This window comes from Borostomias antarcticus (genome assembly GCF_949987555.1).
Source record: "Borostomias antarcticus genome assembly, chromosome: 9".
Classification (NCBI taxonomy): domain Eukaryota; kingdom Metazoa; phylum Chordata; class Actinopteri; order Stomiiformes; family Stomiidae; genus Borostomias; species Borostomias antarcticus.
In genome coordinates this window covers 27,990,948-28,008,447 of record NC_140242.1, presented here as the reverse complement: position 1 = coordinate 28,008,447, position 17,500 = coordinate 27,990,948, and the positions used below count along the sequence as shown (strand labels likewise).

The window sequence follows — 17,500 nt, the reverse complement described above, 5'->3', positions numbered from 1 at the left end:
AGCGTTTACCTAGCGGAGTGATGAAATGCTACTCTTGGGATTGGGATTATTACACTGTTATTCCAACTGCAGTCCACCGAGATGCTGCGCTCTATCAAGTCAGGCAGTCGGACCCAGCCGAGCGCGACCGCGGGGTATCACTTACCCCCAGCCCCCCCCGTAAAGGCTAGATGCCCCCCCCCCCATCTTCTTCTCTCTCTCTTCTCTTTCCACATGCAGAATAGTTTCCATCTTTACTGTCTGTCTGCTCCGGGCCTGTCTGAGGGTGAGCTGTCAGCGCTCGCTGTCTGAGGGGACGTTGTGAGTGGCCTCCTGGGTCACTATCAAACCCTCCTGGAAGGAAAATCTGACCGTCTGGATATTCACACAGTTACGGACGCTTAGTTTTACCTCAGTGCACTTTACTTCACTTTTACCGTCGTTCTCAACGGTCCTCCGAAGCCAGGCGCGTTCTCCTGGGTCAGGATGGGATAGAGTTTTTATGTAGATGAATCGTTTAAAAAATAATTATACATCCACCGAGACTTTATAAAGGTGTGGAATAAAAGTATTGATTTTCACCCCCAAAAAAAATATTGATTAGGAATTTATCATTTTAAAAATGCTGATGGGTCTGCAATGAATGTTGTGTTTATCTCTGTCTGAGATGTCCGAGGTTTGGGTCCCACCTCTAAGAAGGCTCATGAGCCAATAGCACGACGGCGCGATCTCTGTGTCAGGCGCGAGTCGTTATACTATTAGCTTGCGAGCCTTGTTAGAGTTTTCTTTATTTTTTTTGACTATTTTTCTATTATTTGTCTACATACATTTCTCTACTGTACAGCAGTGTTAATAGCGTGTGTAAATGTTTCCCCAGGTGAAGCCCAAGGTGATCGAGCCGCTGGACTATGAGAATGTTCTGGTCCAGAGGAAGACCCAGATCCTCAGCGACGTCCTCCGGGACATGCTCCAGTTCCCCCTGGAGGACTTCCAGGTGAGTCAGAACCAGAACCAGAACCAGGACCTGGACCTCGGCTCAAAACGTGGGGACTAGTTAGGGAATAATTGTTCAGGACAAATGGCGTTCAGGTCAACTGTAAGACTGTCAAACTGTCATCTTTTCCTACGTTAAATGCAATTGGCCGCGTTTCCCGAAACCTTCTTGGCGCTAAGAAGCTCTTTGAGTCTTTTTAAGGCTCCCGTTTGCTTGTTTCGGGAGCCTTAAGAAGACTCAAAGAGCTTCTTAGCGCTAAGAAGGTTTCAGGAAACCCGGCCATTATTGTTAGTCACTTTGGATAAAAGCGTCTGCTAAATTACTGTAATGTAATGTAATGTCAACCATTAATGTGACGTGCTCCAGATCTATAAATGGAAGTTAACCACTCATTAGGCTACTGTATACTGGAGGTCTTGATGAGATCTTGATGAATGAGGCTTTCGTGAGGATTTTTCATTGTTTCAAGTGTTACCGTATCTTCTCAATGGAATCTATCAACATCCTACCCCCCCCCCCCCCCCCCCACACACACACCTCTTGGCCTACAGACCTGTTTGGTGCTGGGGGCTTTCCCCTTGTTGACATCCTCCCACAATGCGAAGAGGAGGGGTCAGAGGTCAGCTGCTTTATAGGCTCATCGGGGGCCTCCTGTGTTATCTCCAGACCGCATTCAGCAGGAAGGACGGACCGACACACGCTCTCTCAGAGTTTCCACCGGTCCAGCTCTGACACCGACGCCCAGCCTGGAAACTCTGAAACGAGACCCTCGCCTGGCGCTGGCGCTCCAGGAAGTCAGAACACTTAGGAAGATGTCCTTAACAGCGACAGGAATGAGGCCGTATTCTCCAACCTTGACCCTTCCTGGCCGTCTCACGGCCCCGACGCAGACTTCATAGAATTTGCTTTTTTTATCGTTTGTGGTAAACCATTCTGGTTCTGTCTCTGTTGTAGAGCCTCCTTTGTTTCATAGGCCTTAATGACTTTTACACCTTACTCTAGAGGGAGAGTAACGTTTCAAAGAAGGGTAATATTTCCTAGATTTATTAGACATAATATTAACTCGCTCCTATGGCAACATCGGACAAAGGGCCTGAACTTTATGTCTTTGTAATCAAGCCGGCGCTGTGAAAACTCTCGTCGTGAGGAGAGCTGGGGTCGAGTCAAAAAGAGAGGGAGGGCGAGAAGAGACGGAGAGAGAAAAGAGAGGGAGAGAGAAAAGAGAGGGAGAGCGAAAAGAGAGGGAGAAGAAGTGACCGGAGGCCCGGAAGGGGCCGGCGCTATAGTTTCGGGGGGGGGGCGGTCAGGGCGCGTTAGTCGAAGGCCAGACAGCTGGGGGGGCTCAGTGACAGGACAGCCAGGCGGCCTTGACCGTGTGTGTCTAGTCCTACCGCGCCCTATCGTGTGTCCGTCACATACCAGCCTCACACACAAACGGCGTGTTGTCAGGGGAGCGACAGGTGATCCTGACTGAGGGGGGTAAGGAGAAAGAAAACAGTGAAGACACAGGGAGGGACGGGAGGGACCACCTGTCTCTGAGGGGACTATCTGGTTCATCTGGGTTTGTTTTAGGACCTGTCCCGTGTGGAGAGGGGGGTGGGGTATATATCTGGTGCTCTTTCACACACAGACTCTGCTCTCAGTGTGAGGTGATAGTGGTCTGTTACTCCAGACATTATACTCCCAGTGTGAGGTGATAGTGGTCTGTTACTCCAGACATTATACTCTCAGTGTGAGGTGATAGTGGTCTGTTACTCCAGACATTATACTCCCAGTGTGAGGTGATAGTGGTCTGTTACTCCAGACATTATACTCTCAGTGTGTGGTGATAGTGGTCTGTTACTCAAGACATTATACTCTCAGTGTGAGGTGATAGTGGTCTGTTACTCCAGACATTATACTCTCAGTGTGAGGTGATAGTGGTCTGTTACTCCAGACATTACTCTCAGTGTGAGGTGATAGTGGTCTGTTACTCCAGACATTACTCTCAGTGTGAGGTGATAGTGGTCTGTTACTCCAGACATTACTCTCAGTGTGAGGTGATAGTGGTCTGTTACTCCAGACATTACTCTCAGTGTGTGGTGATAGTGGTCTGTTACTCCAGACATTATACTCTCAGTGTGTGGTGATAGTGGTCTGTTACTTCAGACATTATACTCTCAGTGTGTGGTGATAGTGGTCTGTTACTCCAGACCAGACCAGGCAGATCTCTGACCACAGAGCCGGTCTGTGTCCTGGTCCAGACTGCTGTGTCCTGTTAATCCTATTGCTGGCGGGGCTGGTATCAGCTGAGTAGCTGCTGTCCCGTCTCCCCCCTGTCCTCACCACACCCCTCTCCTTGGAGCTTGTTATCAAATCATATATCAGAGAACAGGGACTTAACTGTGTATGAAAATAAATTGTGAGACAGTGTTTACATTATCTCCATCTGGTTTTGATCAGCGGTGTTGTCGGGGTAGGGGGGCCGAGCACTGGTTTTCCCTACGCGTCTTCAGGGGGAGTTTGTCAGAGATGACCGACCACGGACCCTCCCTTCCACTCCCTGGCTTTAGGTTGAGATGTCCAGCGGCTCGAGGGCCCGCGGATCAGCAAGACCCGCCAGTGATTCGACCCGCAGGAATGTCCCGAAAAACACCCCTCCTCTTCCCGGATCGGCGCGATTTCACAGACGTGGGACGGTTTCCATAACATTGTGTATGTCGTTGATATCAGGAGTTCACGAGAGGGAATATGAGATAGGGAGAGCTGTATTGTAATTGTAGAATTGTGATCCCCAGACGTAGAGAGATCCCTGTCTGTAGTAGTAGCAGGTATCGTGAGCGTCATGGCGATGAGGGAAGGAATGCCACCGGCTCCTCGGTAGTTAAAGAAAACCAACTAAAAAACGAAAAAGAGGTGGGAAAAAATATTTAAATGAAATAAAAAGAAAAACGAGGCTTAACCAAAAAAACATGACTAACTTAAACTGTATTGTGTGTTTGCAAAAGTAACTCATATAAACAAAAATTATAGAGAAAATGTGAAATCTGTCCTCCATTTTTTTTTTTGCTGTGCCCCTGCGCAGAAGTAACCTGACGTGCACCAGATGGTTGGTTTCACACTGAGTGAGATCAGGATGGCCTCTCGAGGCTAGCGCAAAAAAAGACTAAAACTAATACTGAAACTAATAAAAACAAAACTAAAACTAAGCATTTTGAAAAAATAAACTAGCAAACCCGCTTTAAAAACGTATTAAAACTAAACTGAAATTGAAACCAAAAAGTAAAAACGATATAAAACTAAAAGAAAACAAAAGAAAAAGCAAACCTATTATAACCCTGCTCCTCGTAGAGCACTGCTGTATCCCATGATCCTCTGCTCCTTCCCCTGAAGAGCCCCAGATTGCGCCACGGAGGCTCGTATCCCCAGCGCTTCCTGTTACCCACTTCCTGTCCCCCCCACAGCCCTCCATGCCTGTTTGGTTCTGCTGCTTCGATCATGGAGGAGAGAGATAAGCATCTCCCAGCAGGAAACCTGGGCTTGGAGAGAGGAAGGAGAGACCACAAATAGGAGTCTGGCATTGTGTTCCTCGCAGGCTGAGTGCTCGGTCCCACCAGCTAAGGCCGGGCGCACAGCGGGAGGATGTGTTCTCACTCAGGGAGGACTCGGTGTGAGTGCTCACATCAATCTCCCGTCCATCAAACTGCGTTGAGGACCCTGAGTAGACAACTCTGCCCCTCGTCAGGGTCTTATGAGCGTTGAAGACCCTGAGTAGACAACTCTGCCCCCCTGGTCAGGGTCTTATGAACGTTGAAGACGCTGAGTAGACAACTCTGCCCCCCTGGTCAGGGTCTTATGAGCGTTGAAGACCCTGAGTAGACAACTCTGCCCCTCGTCAGGGTCTTATGAGCGTTGAAGACCCTGAGTAGACAACTCTGCCCCTCGTTAGGGTCTTATGAGCGTTGATGACGCTGAGTAGACATCTCTGCCCCTCGTCAGGGTCTTATGAACGTTGAAGACGCTGAGTAGACAACTCTGCCCCTCGTTAGGGTCTTATGAGCGTTGATGACCCTGAGTAGACAACTCTGCCCCTCGTCAGGGTCTTATGAGCGTTGATGACGCTGAGTAGACAACTCTGCCCCTCGTCAGGGTCTTATGAGCGTTGATGACGCTGAGTAGACAACTCTGCCCCTCGTCAGGGTCTTATGAGCGTTGATGACCCTGAGTAGACAACTCTGCCCCTCGTCAGGGTCTTATGAGCGTTGATGACGCTGAGTAGACAACTCTGCCCCTCGTCAGGGTCTTATGAGCGTTGATGACGCTGAGTAGACAACTCTGCCCCTCGTCAGGGTCTTATGAGCGTTGAAGACCCTGAGTAGACAACTCTGCCCCTCGTCAGGGTCTTATGAACGTTGAAGACCCTGAGTAGACAACTCTGCCCCTCGTCAGGGTCTTATGAGCGTTGATGACGCTGAGTAGACAACTCTGCCCCTCGTCAGGGTCTTATGAACGTTGAAGACCCTGAGTAGACAACTCTGGCCCTCGTTAGGGTCTTATGAACGTTGAAGACCCTGAGTAGACATCTCTGCCCCTCGTCAGGGTCTTATGAACGTTGATGACGCTGAGTAGACAACTCTGCCCCTGGTCAGGGTCTTATGAGCGTTGAAGACCCTGAGTAGACAACTCTGCCCCTCGTCAGGGTCTTATGAGCGTTGAAGACCCTGAGTAGACAACTCTGCCCCTCGTTACGGTCTTATGAGCGTTGATGACGCTGAGTAGACATCTCTGCCCCTCGTCAGGGTCTTATGAACGTTGAAGACGCTGAGTAGACAACTCTGCCCCTCGTTAGGGTCTTATGAGCGTTGATGACCCTGAGTAGACAACTCTGCCCCTCGTCAGGGTCTTATGAGCGTTGATGACGCTGAGTAGACAACTCTGCCCCTCGTCAGGGTCTTATGAGCGTTGATGACGCTGAGTAGACAACTCTGCCCCTCGTCAGGGTCTTATGAGCGTTGATGACCCTGAGTAGACAACTCTGCCCCTCGTCAGGGTCTTATGAGCGTTGATGACGCTGAGTAGACAACTCTGCCCCTCGTCAGGGTCTTATGAGCGTTGATGACGCTGAGTAGACAACTCTGCCCCTCGTCAGGGTCTTATGAGCGTTGAAGACCCTGAGTAGACAACTCTGCCCCTCGTCAGGGTCTTATGAGCGTTGAAGACCCTGAGTAGACAACTCTGCCCGTCGTCAGGGTCTTATGAGCGTTGAAGACCCTGAGTAGACAACTCTGCCCCTCGTCAGGGTCTTATGAACGTTGAAGACCCTGAGTAGACAACTCTGGCCCTCGTTAGGGTCTTATGAACGTTGAAGACCCTGAGTAGACATCTCTGCCCCTCGTCAGGGTCTTATGAGCGTTGATGACGCTGAGTAGACAACTCTGCCCCTGGTCAGGGTCTTATGAGCGTTGAAGACCCTGAGTAGACAACTCTGCCCCTCGTCAGGGTCTTATGAACGTTGAAGACCCTGAGTAGACATCTCTGCCCCTCGTCAGGGTCTTATGAGCGTTGATGACGCTGAGTAGACAACTCTGCCCCTCGTCAGGGTCTTATGAGCGTTGATGACGCTGAGTAGACAACTCTGCCCCTCGTCAGGGTCTTATGAACGTTGATGACGCTGATTAGACAACTCTGCCCCTCGTCAGGGTCTTATGAACGTTTATGACCCTGAGTAGACAACTGCCCCTCGTCAGGGTCTTATGAACGTTTATGACCCTGAGTAGACAACTGCCCCTCGTCAGGGTCTTATGAGAAGGCCTGTGGAGCCTGAAGGCTTGGTGAAGCCACTGACAACCAAATAATATGCAACTACTCTTTCTGTGTTACTGTTTATTTGTTTAGATCTGATCTATGTAAGTTTTATATTATATTCTTATATAATAGGTTAATTTTGCTGGCCCGTTTGGTTTGGGCTCAGGGAGAAGCAAATTCAGTCTCTCACGGCCTGACGGTGCTTCTGCGTCTCATTTCACAGTCTATGACTCAATTCAGCTTTAATGGGAGTAGCCGTGTCCAGGGCCCTTCTGGAAAAACATCGCCTCTCCGGCCTTTTGTGTCTGAGGACTTTCAGAGATAATGACTAAAGCAGAACCCCTCCATCGCTTCTGCTGCCCAGGAAAAGCCACTGAGATTTATTGCAGTCTTGGAATTGCTTACCTCACTTTTGAGGTTATCGCCCAAATCTTGAAATATTCTTTACTGTAAGTCAGGTACCGCAACAGGCATATCCATCGTGGTCTGACTGGACTCCCTCCCAGGGAAGCGCTGAGGGGATGTGGTTCAAGCGGCGTCTGTTATTGTTTGGTTGTAGTTTTGCTGTCGTCTGTTTCTTTATCACTCTTGTGGGACGTGTGGAAAGTCCGGTTTCCTTGATGTTTATGTTCTGTTTCCCGTTAGTTTAAAGAGAACTCCCTCGACGGGAATCGTCATGAGGTAAAATGTTTGAAAAGATACAAGTTACAAAATACTCCGATAACCGTGTTTATCAAGGGAGTCTCCATTGAACTGAGTTATGTCAAAGAGATCCCCGAGAAGAGCTAGAAACTAGCCTACACTGCCATATTTTGGAATAAAAACAACAGGAAGGCAATATTATGTTTTTTCATAAATCCTCAAATACATTTATCTCTAAACTTAGTCTCACGTGTACAATAATTCGTTCCAAAGATGACTCAACATGAATTGTGATTTCCTTAATCGAAGCATCTCAAACTGAAAATGATTTATCTAGAGCTCACTTTGCATTTTTGCGCGAGAGGCCTTCGGAACGGGAGTTTGAAGGCTGTGTAAATCTTGGCTACCTTTCTGGTGCTACAGTGAGATGTTGATAGTTATCGCTATAGTTCATCTACAGTATATGGTTCATAACACCCACTTCCTGCAGCCTGCCCAGAACAGGAAGTGGTCATGAAGAGAGAGCTGGAGAAAAGTAGCCGGGCTGAAACAGAGCAGCTGGGCCCTCTGAGGGCCCCCGTTAGCGGGTCTGAGGGCCAGGCAGGCAGGCTGAGGGCCAGGCAGGCAGACTGAGGGCCAGGCAGGCAGGCTGAGGGCCAGGCAGGCAGGCCTGAGGCTGGGCCCGGGGCGTGTCTGTGGACCCCAGAGCTCAGCTGTGTGGAGGAGCATCCTGCTTCCCTAACGAGCTGCACTTTTACGCCCCGACGCTCAGACCAGAGACCAGATTCTGGTAGAGTGTTCTGGTGGAGAACTGGGCTGGGTTGAAAAAAAAATTGATTAATCGATTCTGATGATTCAAATGATTCAGAATCCATTCATGAATCCCAAAATTGATCTTTTATTTAATGAATGAATGAATGAATAAATGAATGAATGAATGAATGAATAGTTCATTAATTAATTCAATGATTCATTCATTCATTCATTCATTCATTCATTTTTGGAAATCAGTATCGATACCCAGCCCCTAGTATTGATGTGTTGCATAACTTGGCAGTCATGTAATTAAGGTTACAGCAAAAAAAAAACAGGTTATTAGTAACACTAACCGAATCGATATCGAATCGAATCGAATTGAATCGTGATAATCGATTTGGAACCTTGTGAATTGGAATCGAATCGATTCTTGAAATTCAAATCTATACCCAGCCCTAGAGAACGGGGTGAAATCATGTCCAGCTGAAACCACATGGAGTCGTTTAGTACGGATAAAGGAGCTGCTTAGGAGTCATCCCTGAAACACGTCTTCTCCGTACCGTACGTGACTTCCTCTAGCACGCTTCAGGATGGACATCCACATTCAGAGAATCCTTCCACCTTCCTTCCTTATCTGTGCCCAGTCTGACCCTGTGTTCGTTTTAATTACCCCGCATAAAACTTGTTTTCTCATCCCACAGATTTCAACGTTGAGGCGCCAAGGGAGGACGCTCCACCCTACGGTGCCTGAGAACGCAGAGAAGGAGGCTCAGAGCCTGTTTGTCCAAGAGGTAAGCTCCCCCCGTTGGCCATAACCCCACACAACTGAACCTTGCTCTCCGGCGCTCCGCTTTTATAGTCCGTAAGTGTCCTGGCGTTGAGCTGTGTGTGTCGTTAGCAGCTGGTCTACCTTACGTTTTAACCCCGTCGCACTGAAACGGAGACATTAGCGTCAGTCCTCGGCCAGGCTCCGTGCTGGCTGTGATGTCCACGATGGAGAAGACGATATGAAAGTAGACTGGACCTCACACACAGTCTGGCTCTCCGACGGAGCTCCTTATTGTTTGGAGAACGCGTCCAGCCAAAACGAGCCTCCATTTCACCTAGCGCACACTTACTGACACAATGGTGTTGTATTGTGTTTATGCTTCATTACTGGAAGCTGTCCAGCGCACTGCGGTATTATTTTCTAACTATTCAGGCCGGGAGACAAACAAATAAACGGACTTAGCGTCGGGGATAGTTCATCTCTGGGTTGTGTTTACAGTGGTGCCTGTCTGTTCCAAGCTGTGGAGATGCTTACGGCCCCTTAACTTGCTTAATATCTACTGTACTGTATTACTGCTGATTTGATGATAACTTAACAGCCACGCCCAAAGCGCGCGTCTATACATAACAGCATTCAGAGGCCTGAACATTTGTTCCACTAAGAGATGCCATTTTCATGTGGTGTACCGTGCCCAAACCACACAGTGGTTTATTATCTTTTACAGTGTCTTTAACAAGCAACAGACCCATCTCAGTTACAGACTTATCTCTGTAGTCCAGAGGCAACTGTTTGCTGACCCCTGCTCGCCCCCGGAGGTCACGAAAGGTCACTATTTAGGGAGTCTTAATTCCTAAAGAAAGACTTCCTTTCGGTCAAGTGCAGCGTGACATCAGCAGGGCAGCTGTGGTCAGCGGTCTGGGGGGAGTTCCCCCCCGCTCGGGCGGTGATCAGGTTGCTAGTTGGCTTCCCTGCCGGAGCCTTTCTGGTTAACTGCCCTCCGTTCTGTATGAATACCACACTGTGGCTCGGTATCACATGGGGGCTTTAACAATGAACAGATGTGCGCTCTCGGAGGCGTAGCCCCTCCCCCGTTAGCGCCGGTCCACTCCGCTCGCAGGTCTACGCAATCCTTTAAGAGAGAGAGAAGACGCACGCAGACACGGAGATATGCCCGAGCGCACGTACCTGCACCCGTACTGTACACACATACGCACGCAAGTCGGTTACTGTACGCACACAGGCACGCACGCACACACACACACAGCCAAGCGCACATACCTGTACCAGAACTGTACACACATACACACGCAAGAGCACTTAATGTAGCGCACCCACGCACACAGGCATGCACACACACACACACACACACACACACACACACACACACACGTTCATGCCATTTTAGTTGTATTCTTATGACGTCCAGGGGTGGGAGAGAGTGAAAGGAGCTTTTGTCTGGACTGATCCACGTCCAGTCCAACCTACTGGACTGCCAGGCCCATGGAACTCACCTGAAACAGAGCAGACATGCAGTAGTTCTATGTTGTTTTTCTCTGTAGTCTTGGCAAGCTTGTTCATCTCTCTACAAGGAATATGATTTCATTTGACATGACCCACAGCTGCGATTCATGTGTTCATCGCTCGATTCAGCTGTGAAGCGCGGGGGACATTTTTGTAAGCTGATTAGAAGTTGCCTAACGTTGCGTTTTATTTCCAAATCCTGTGGAAGGTTTTCCTTTCTGCCAGCTACTGTATCTGTTAAAATACGAACATCCTATTTGATGCCCCTCCCATTTCCTGCAGATGCTCCTATCCTATTGGCTGAGAGTACAAGGATCCCAGAATGAAGGGCTGTTATACGAAGCTTGAGACATGATCGCTTTATTAGTTCATCGTCCTGAGATTAGTTATTCAATGACACATAGATCAATACCTTAGTTCATCTGTGTGTTAGCACAGACCGGACACATTTTCCAGTTTATCACCCTTTAGCACTAAAACCACGTTTGGATTTCACATTAAAGTTGTTTACCATTTGTCTCCTTCTCTCAGTGCATCAAGACCTACAATTCGGACTGGCATGTGGTCAATTACAAGTATGAGGATTATTCCGGAGACTTCCGGCAGCTTCCGAAGTAAGTGTGACCAAGCGGGACTATCATTCACAGTGAGTGCATTGTGTCATAACTTCCTCCTGGGCGAGTTAGAACAGCTGTGCATCTTTGTGTAAAGCATTGATGCCAGAGAAGTCAAACTAAACACACACACACACACACACACACACCGGTGTCAAACGGAACACACATGCACGCACCCTGGTGTCATTTTCAGTTGCATATCTTCAGTCATCTGACTGTGGTGGAAACGTTGGCATGACGACAGCTCCAAGGAAATGCAGGTTTTAGGTTTCCAGCCCGCAGTAACAATAGAAGAGTTCCTCTCCAACGCTCACGCTGGGAGTTCTTCCCGGGGTTCTAGTCATGGAGGAAACCTCTGCGGTCCCTAGGGGGAGGATCCTCGGGTGTTCTGCTATTAGTGGTGGAACAAGAACCTCCGCTGACCTTGAGACTGGCAGTTAACGCTGCGATCCCTTTGTCACCGTTCAGGGAAGTTGAAACAAAAGAATATGACGTGGTTGGCTTGAAACAAATAACCCCCTTTTCCAATTATTTCAAGGCTGTTAGGAGGGAAACATTTCAGGGATATGTAGGTCAATGACTAAAGGACTCTTTGAGTCTAGTTACAGTGAACTGGGTGAGCTTTTCCTAGCCTTTTTATAAACTTGGGTAAGAATGTTGAACAAAGGGTTCAAGTCTAACGTCGCTCTAACAGTGTGTCCTTCCTCCTTTTTCCTAGCAAAGTCTCCAGACCAGATAAACTGGCCGTCCACGTCTTCGAGGTCGACGAGGAGGCAGACAAAGATGAGGTGAGTAAAACATTAGCGTCAGCGGCACGCTAAACCCACGACCACTCATCGTTCAGGGGTTCGGCTGTGAACTCTTCACCTCACCCCGCCCACCCCAGAATACAAATCATCTTAGTTGTCCTCGGCTGCTCTCTCTATGACGCCAAATACCTCAGGAGCACCAAACAACTACTCCCCCTCGCAGGCAGAAGAATTACCCAGGTTTCCTTGCGCCCTCGTAGCTCCCTGAGCCCCGGCAGAAAGGACGGTGTATCTGGTCTAGCTGCATTTGATCTTTTCCTGGAACATCCAGCGCCATTCTGGAGCACCAGCTCCTATTTCACCGATTGATTCAGACTCGGCTCTGATTTGGTCTTTCCTGTTCCAATTCCAGTTGTTTAAATGTCTCCGGCGCCGGATGAAAGCGTTGTTTTGTCTAAATAGCACGTTTTAATGTGTAATGTGAGTTGAATTAGCTGAAGGACTGGGCTAGCTGGCCGAGTCTCAAAGGCCCCTGGCTTCAACTCTCCTCCCCTCAAGTGTTCAAGGACCCTGCCTCCTCGCCGCCCGGGGACTCTGGATATCCTCAAACCGTTTTTTCAATTTGCAACAGCCTGGTGATTCAATCGTATAAAAACCTTTTGTATTGTGACCAGAGGCTTGTTGGCCTTGGAATTCCTTGATGGAGTGTAATTTATGGCGGCCGTGCACCCAACGACTTCTCATCCCATTTCACTGTCGCAGATACATTTCCAATGTCGGAATAAAATCCTGAGAAATTGCTGGAGTTGGAGGGCGATACTCTATTAAGCGGACCCTATCCACATCAACCCTCCTCCTCCTCCTCCTCCTCCTCCTCCTCCTCCTCCCCCTCCTCCTCCTCCTCCTCCTCCGCCCCCAGCAGATGTCCCCTCACCCCTCCTCCTGTCGGGCGGCCCCCCAGGGCTTCTCCTCCTAGAGCTTCTCCTCCCAGAGCTTCTCCTGCCAGAGCTCCTCCTCCTAGGGCTCCTCCTCCCAGGGCTCCTCCTCCCAGAGCTTCTCCTCCTAGGGCTCCTCCTCCCAGAGCTCCTCCGCCCGGTGCCCTCTCACACAGCGAGGTCCTGCCCTGAGCGGACGATCGCAAAGGAAGTGAACTATTTCGAAATAACGAAATCCCCTCACACACACACACACACACACACAGGACTCACGCCCGCGAGTCTTAATCGATACGAGACGACGGCGCAGACTAGGGCCGCACACCTGTATACCTTATTCAAACGTGTCATCGGCCAACGGGGTAATTCTGCACTGGCGCTTGGCTGACGTTGGTGTCGTCAGCCGCGTCGAGGCGGCTGGGCCGGAGCGTCCGGCTGCCGTTGGCGTCGCCTCGGGGTTCAGTAAAAGCCCGAACCCGGTCGGTCTGCTCCTCCGAGGCCTGGCGCTCTGTCCGGCCCGCTGGACGATGACGAGTGGAAGTACTGCTCTGAACGTTTCCAGACGCTCTCTCAGATGGCTTGACAATATGCAGAAAGTATCCCGTGACCTGCCAACAGTTTTTCAAAGGCATTTTATTGTACGGAGCAGGAAACAGAATTAATTTCAGACAGTGTCATCTTGAAAAGCCATCCGTTGGTGTCATCTTTTAAGACCGTCTGGGACAATAGCCGGACGCTTGGAGCCTGTCAGGGAGGCGGACCCTAACCCTCGTGGACATGTGTTCCCAGGATGAGCGTCTCCCAGGGGGTCGAACCCATCTCCTCTTCCCCCCGCACTCGTCCCATTGATTTATTTACACAGATCATTACCCGGTTTGTTAAGTAATGCGTGCTGTTTGCCAGTGGCTGAAACGGTTTCCGTGACGTCTGCGTCGGAACCGAGAGGCCCCCCCCCGCCCCCCCGGCGCCCTCACGGAGGACAAGGAGACGGCGTGTTTGTGTGATTTAACGGCGCCGGTCTGTTGGGTACTGCGCTGGCTCCTCGGTGGGCATCGGGCAGACATGGCCGTCTGTTTCGTCTCAGTGTGACGGAGTGTCTGCCGACGCCGCCGCGCCTTCTGAGGTGTCTCGGCCGCAGACGGACGGGGTCACGACCCGCTCTTGGACGCAGTTTACTGAGGCTCTGGCAGGGAGATGGTGCAGTAGTGTTTTTGATGTGGTATAGTTTTATTTGTGAGTGTGTGTGTGTGTGTGTGTGTGTGTGTGTGTTTGTGTGTTACTGTATGTAACACAAAAGTTTTGCTGCTTGTCCATTAATTATTTAGTACTTCTATCCCTGTAATTATCTCTATGTGGACATAAATAAATTGTTAAAATGTGTGTGTGTGTGTGTCTGATATCCTGTCTCTGCCCCCCCCCCCCCAGGACACAGCCTCCCTCGGTTCCCAGAAAGGGGGGATCTCGAAGCAGGGCTGGCTGTACAAGGGGAACATGAACAGTGCCATCAGCGTCACCATGCGGGTGAGTGGCCCTAATAACCATGACGAGAGAGACACTCTCACGCACACCCTGTGAGGACCGGCTCTCCTGTGAGGACCGGCTCTCCTGTGAGGACCGGCTCTCCTGTGCACCAGATGTGTGGTGGTGATAGACGGACAGACCTAAACCACACCTCCTATCTCCTGGTGACGGCAGGACACGGCGCTCTGTCAGGACCCTGTCAAGCCCCCCCGCAAACCACAGCCGAAGCGCCATTCCACGCCACGCCACGAGACCACGTTCCAATTATAGAGCTCCCATTGTTTCCTATGGAAGCCCGCACCCCAGCGTCGCTCCGCCAGCAGCCGACAATATCGTCCCGAGATTGATTTTGACTCGGCTCTATTTTTATGGAATGTGGCAGCCGACATGTGACAGTCCAAACTACACTTTAATTAATACATGGGATTTCCTGCACTGAAATGCCTGTCTATTAAATCGATCTAAAGTAGGCTAGTATAGTAATAACTTAAAGTTAAATATTTTAGGATATTCCCATCTCTTCCACGTCCTTCTCGTGTTCCATGTGTCGATTGTTTTGCTCAAATTTCCATCTTACTGTAGATGTTCCTTGAAGTAGGGCCTAGTCTATTATCATGTAGGCTAGCACTACGGATCCACGAGGATAATTAATTGATATATTTTTTTGCTTATCCTTCCCCAAATCCCTGCCCTGCGCTCTCTATAAATAGACGTTGATTTCTTCTCTCCCGTTTCAGTCGTTCAAGAGGCGGTATTTCCACCTGACACAGCTGGGCGACGGCTCCTACAACCTCAACTTCTACAAGGACGAGAAGATCTCCAAAGAGCCCAAGGGAACCATTTTCTTGGACTCCTGCATGGGCGTGGTTCAGGTAATTTCCTGCGCGAGCCGCCTGTGGAATAGTGTGTCGGTGTCTCAGACTGGGAGGTCTAGGAATGCCCTTCCGTTCCAAAGGCCGCCCCCCTCCCCCCCCGAAACATGCTTTGCAAAGTGTTGTATAAATGTTTATGTGATATGTAAAACTTCCACTCCGGGATCCATGATGGGATAATTCTCCCTGCATCGCTGGGACCCTTCCCCAAGCAGCGCTCTCGTCCCAGCCCGAAACCTGAGCCCTCGCTCTCCCTCCATCTCTCTCTCTCTCTCCCTCCATCTCTCTCTCTCTCTCTCTCTCTCCCTCTCCCTCCATCTCTCTCTCTCCCCCCTCCCTCCATCGCTCTCTCTCTCCCTCTCACTCCATCTCTCTCTCTCTCTCCCTCTTCCTCCATCTCTCTCTCTCTCCCTCCATCTCTCTCTCTCTCTCCCTCTCCCTCCATCTCTCTCTCTCTCCCTCCATCTCTCTCTCTCTCTCCCTCCCTCCATCTCTCTCTCCCTCTCCCTCCATCTCTCTCTCTCCCCCTTCCCTCCATCTCTCTCTCTCTCTCTCTCCCTGCCTCTCTCTCTCCCTCACTCTATCTCTCTCTCCCTCCCTCCATCTCTCTCTCTCTCTCCCTCTATCTCTCTCTCCCTCCATCTCTCTCTCTCCCTCCCTCTATCTCTCTCTCTCCCTGAATCTCTCTCTCTCCCTCCCTCCCTCCATCTCACTCTCTCTCTCTCCTGCCCTCCCTCCATCTCTCTCTCTCCCCCTCCATCCATCACTCCCTCCCCCTCCCTCCCTCCCTCCATCTCTCTCTCCCTCCCTCCATCTCTGTCGCTCTCTCTCTCTCCCTCCCTCCCTCACTGTGTCCAAGGTCATCGTTTACTGCTGACTCGTCAGCTGCAGGAGAGCGGCGAGGGAGAGTGGCGGGGTCGTAGGGGTCGTACGGGCGTCCTCTCTCCTGCCGGCCGGTAAATCGATGGCGCATGCTAGCGGCGGCGCGTCCTCCGGGACCAGCTGGGTCTGGAAGCGCCGTCATCTGTCTTATGTCCAGATGGACGGAAAGAACGCGCTGACCGCCAATAGAGGAGAGCCGTTCTGGGCCCAAATAGAAAACAGAGGGGAGATTGAAGAGTCAGGTTTCCGTTACAGTATTAATCACAGGTACTGTACTGCGTACACTCACAGGGAAATGTTCCAAGATCACGCTTGATACAGATAAACTCTCATACTCGAAGTTCCAGATTACAAAGTTACAAAGTACAACGTTTACAAATTAATACTAATAAGTACCCTTTCTATACAGTTTGAGAAGGATTATAAACGTGCTTTATGGATATGAATACGTTATAAATAGCATGGGTGGGTTATGTACATGCTATAGCTATAATAAATAATCCAGAGGGTGGGGGTGTATGATTTTGCGTCGTATGTTGTTGTGTTATGTACACTAGGTATCCTGCTGCCCTGGGTATACAGTAGTGGTATTATACGTTAGATAGTCATTCAGGAGCCAGATGGCTTGTGGGAAGAAGCTCTTCCTGAGTGTCTCTCTTCCTGAGTGTCTCGGCCCAGGTGTGTGCGGTATCTCTTCCCTGACCGTAGCAGGCGTGCGGTATCTCTTCCCTGACCGTAGCAGGCGTGCGGTATCTCTTCCCTGACCGTAGCAGGCGTGCGGTATCTCTTCCCTGACCGTAGCAGGCGTGCGGTATCTCTTCCCTGACCGTAGCAGGCGTGCGGTATCTCTTCCCTGACCGTAGCAGGCGTGCGGTATCTCTTCCCTGACCGTAGCAGGGGTGCGGTATCTCTTCCCTGACCGTAGCAGACGTGCGGTATCTGTTCCCTGACCGTGGTCATAGCGGCTATAACGTCTGCTCCGTTCTGGAGTCTCTCTCTGTGTCGGGAGCGAGGTCGGGTCACTTGGTACCGCCACGCGGCCGCCGTTTCCCCTAGACCCTCCTCCCCCCCCTCCCGTTATTGTAGAAATACTGTAGATCTCATACTGTAAGCCTGGACGACGGTTCGATGTTTGCGCCGGGTTTTAAGAGGCTTTGCCGACTCTCTGGCCCAGCGTCGACGACCTCCGCGACCTCTGCGACCTTTCGAATCATGACCCCAGCCCCCCACCTTCCTCCTCCCCCCCTCCCGAAGTCCCAAACCACGCCGTCGTCTCGGCCCGCGCGTAACGCCTCCATCACCACCGCGCAGGGCTTCAAAAGCGCCGTTGCGTCGTATTGATTCAGGCCGCTCCCCCGGACTGGACCGTCCTGATTAATGTTCCCCTCCAGAGATCCATGTCTCAATCTGCCGCGTCTGGACAACGGCCAGGATAATGTGGCTCCAATTCTCCAGCACAACACTGGGACCGTGTGTGTG

At 50.4% G+C, this 17,500-nt stretch overlaps 1 protein-coding gene across 1 annotated transcript in view; it reads left to right on the top strand.

Annotated features, from left to right (window-relative positions):
* Positions 1-17,500, top strand: part of LOC311312970 (dedicator of cytokinesis protein 9-like) — a gene marked incomplete at its 5' end in the record, with an annotated part of 51,702 nt that overhangs the window by 7,055 nt on the left and 27,147 nt on the right. The window contains 6 exons of the mRNA XM_084442977.1: positions 857-973; positions 8,857-8,946; positions 10,977-11,059; positions 11,781-11,850; positions 14,172-14,267; positions 15,005-15,139. Of these exons, the coding sequence (XP_084299103.1) occupies positions 857-973; positions 8,857-8,946; positions 10,977-11,059; positions 11,781-11,850; positions 14,172-14,267; positions 15,005-15,139 (591 nt within the window). The remainder of the gene's footprint in view (positions 1-856; positions 974-8,856; positions 8,947-10,976; positions 11,060-11,780; positions 11,851-14,171; positions 14,268-15,004; positions 15,140-17,500) is intronic.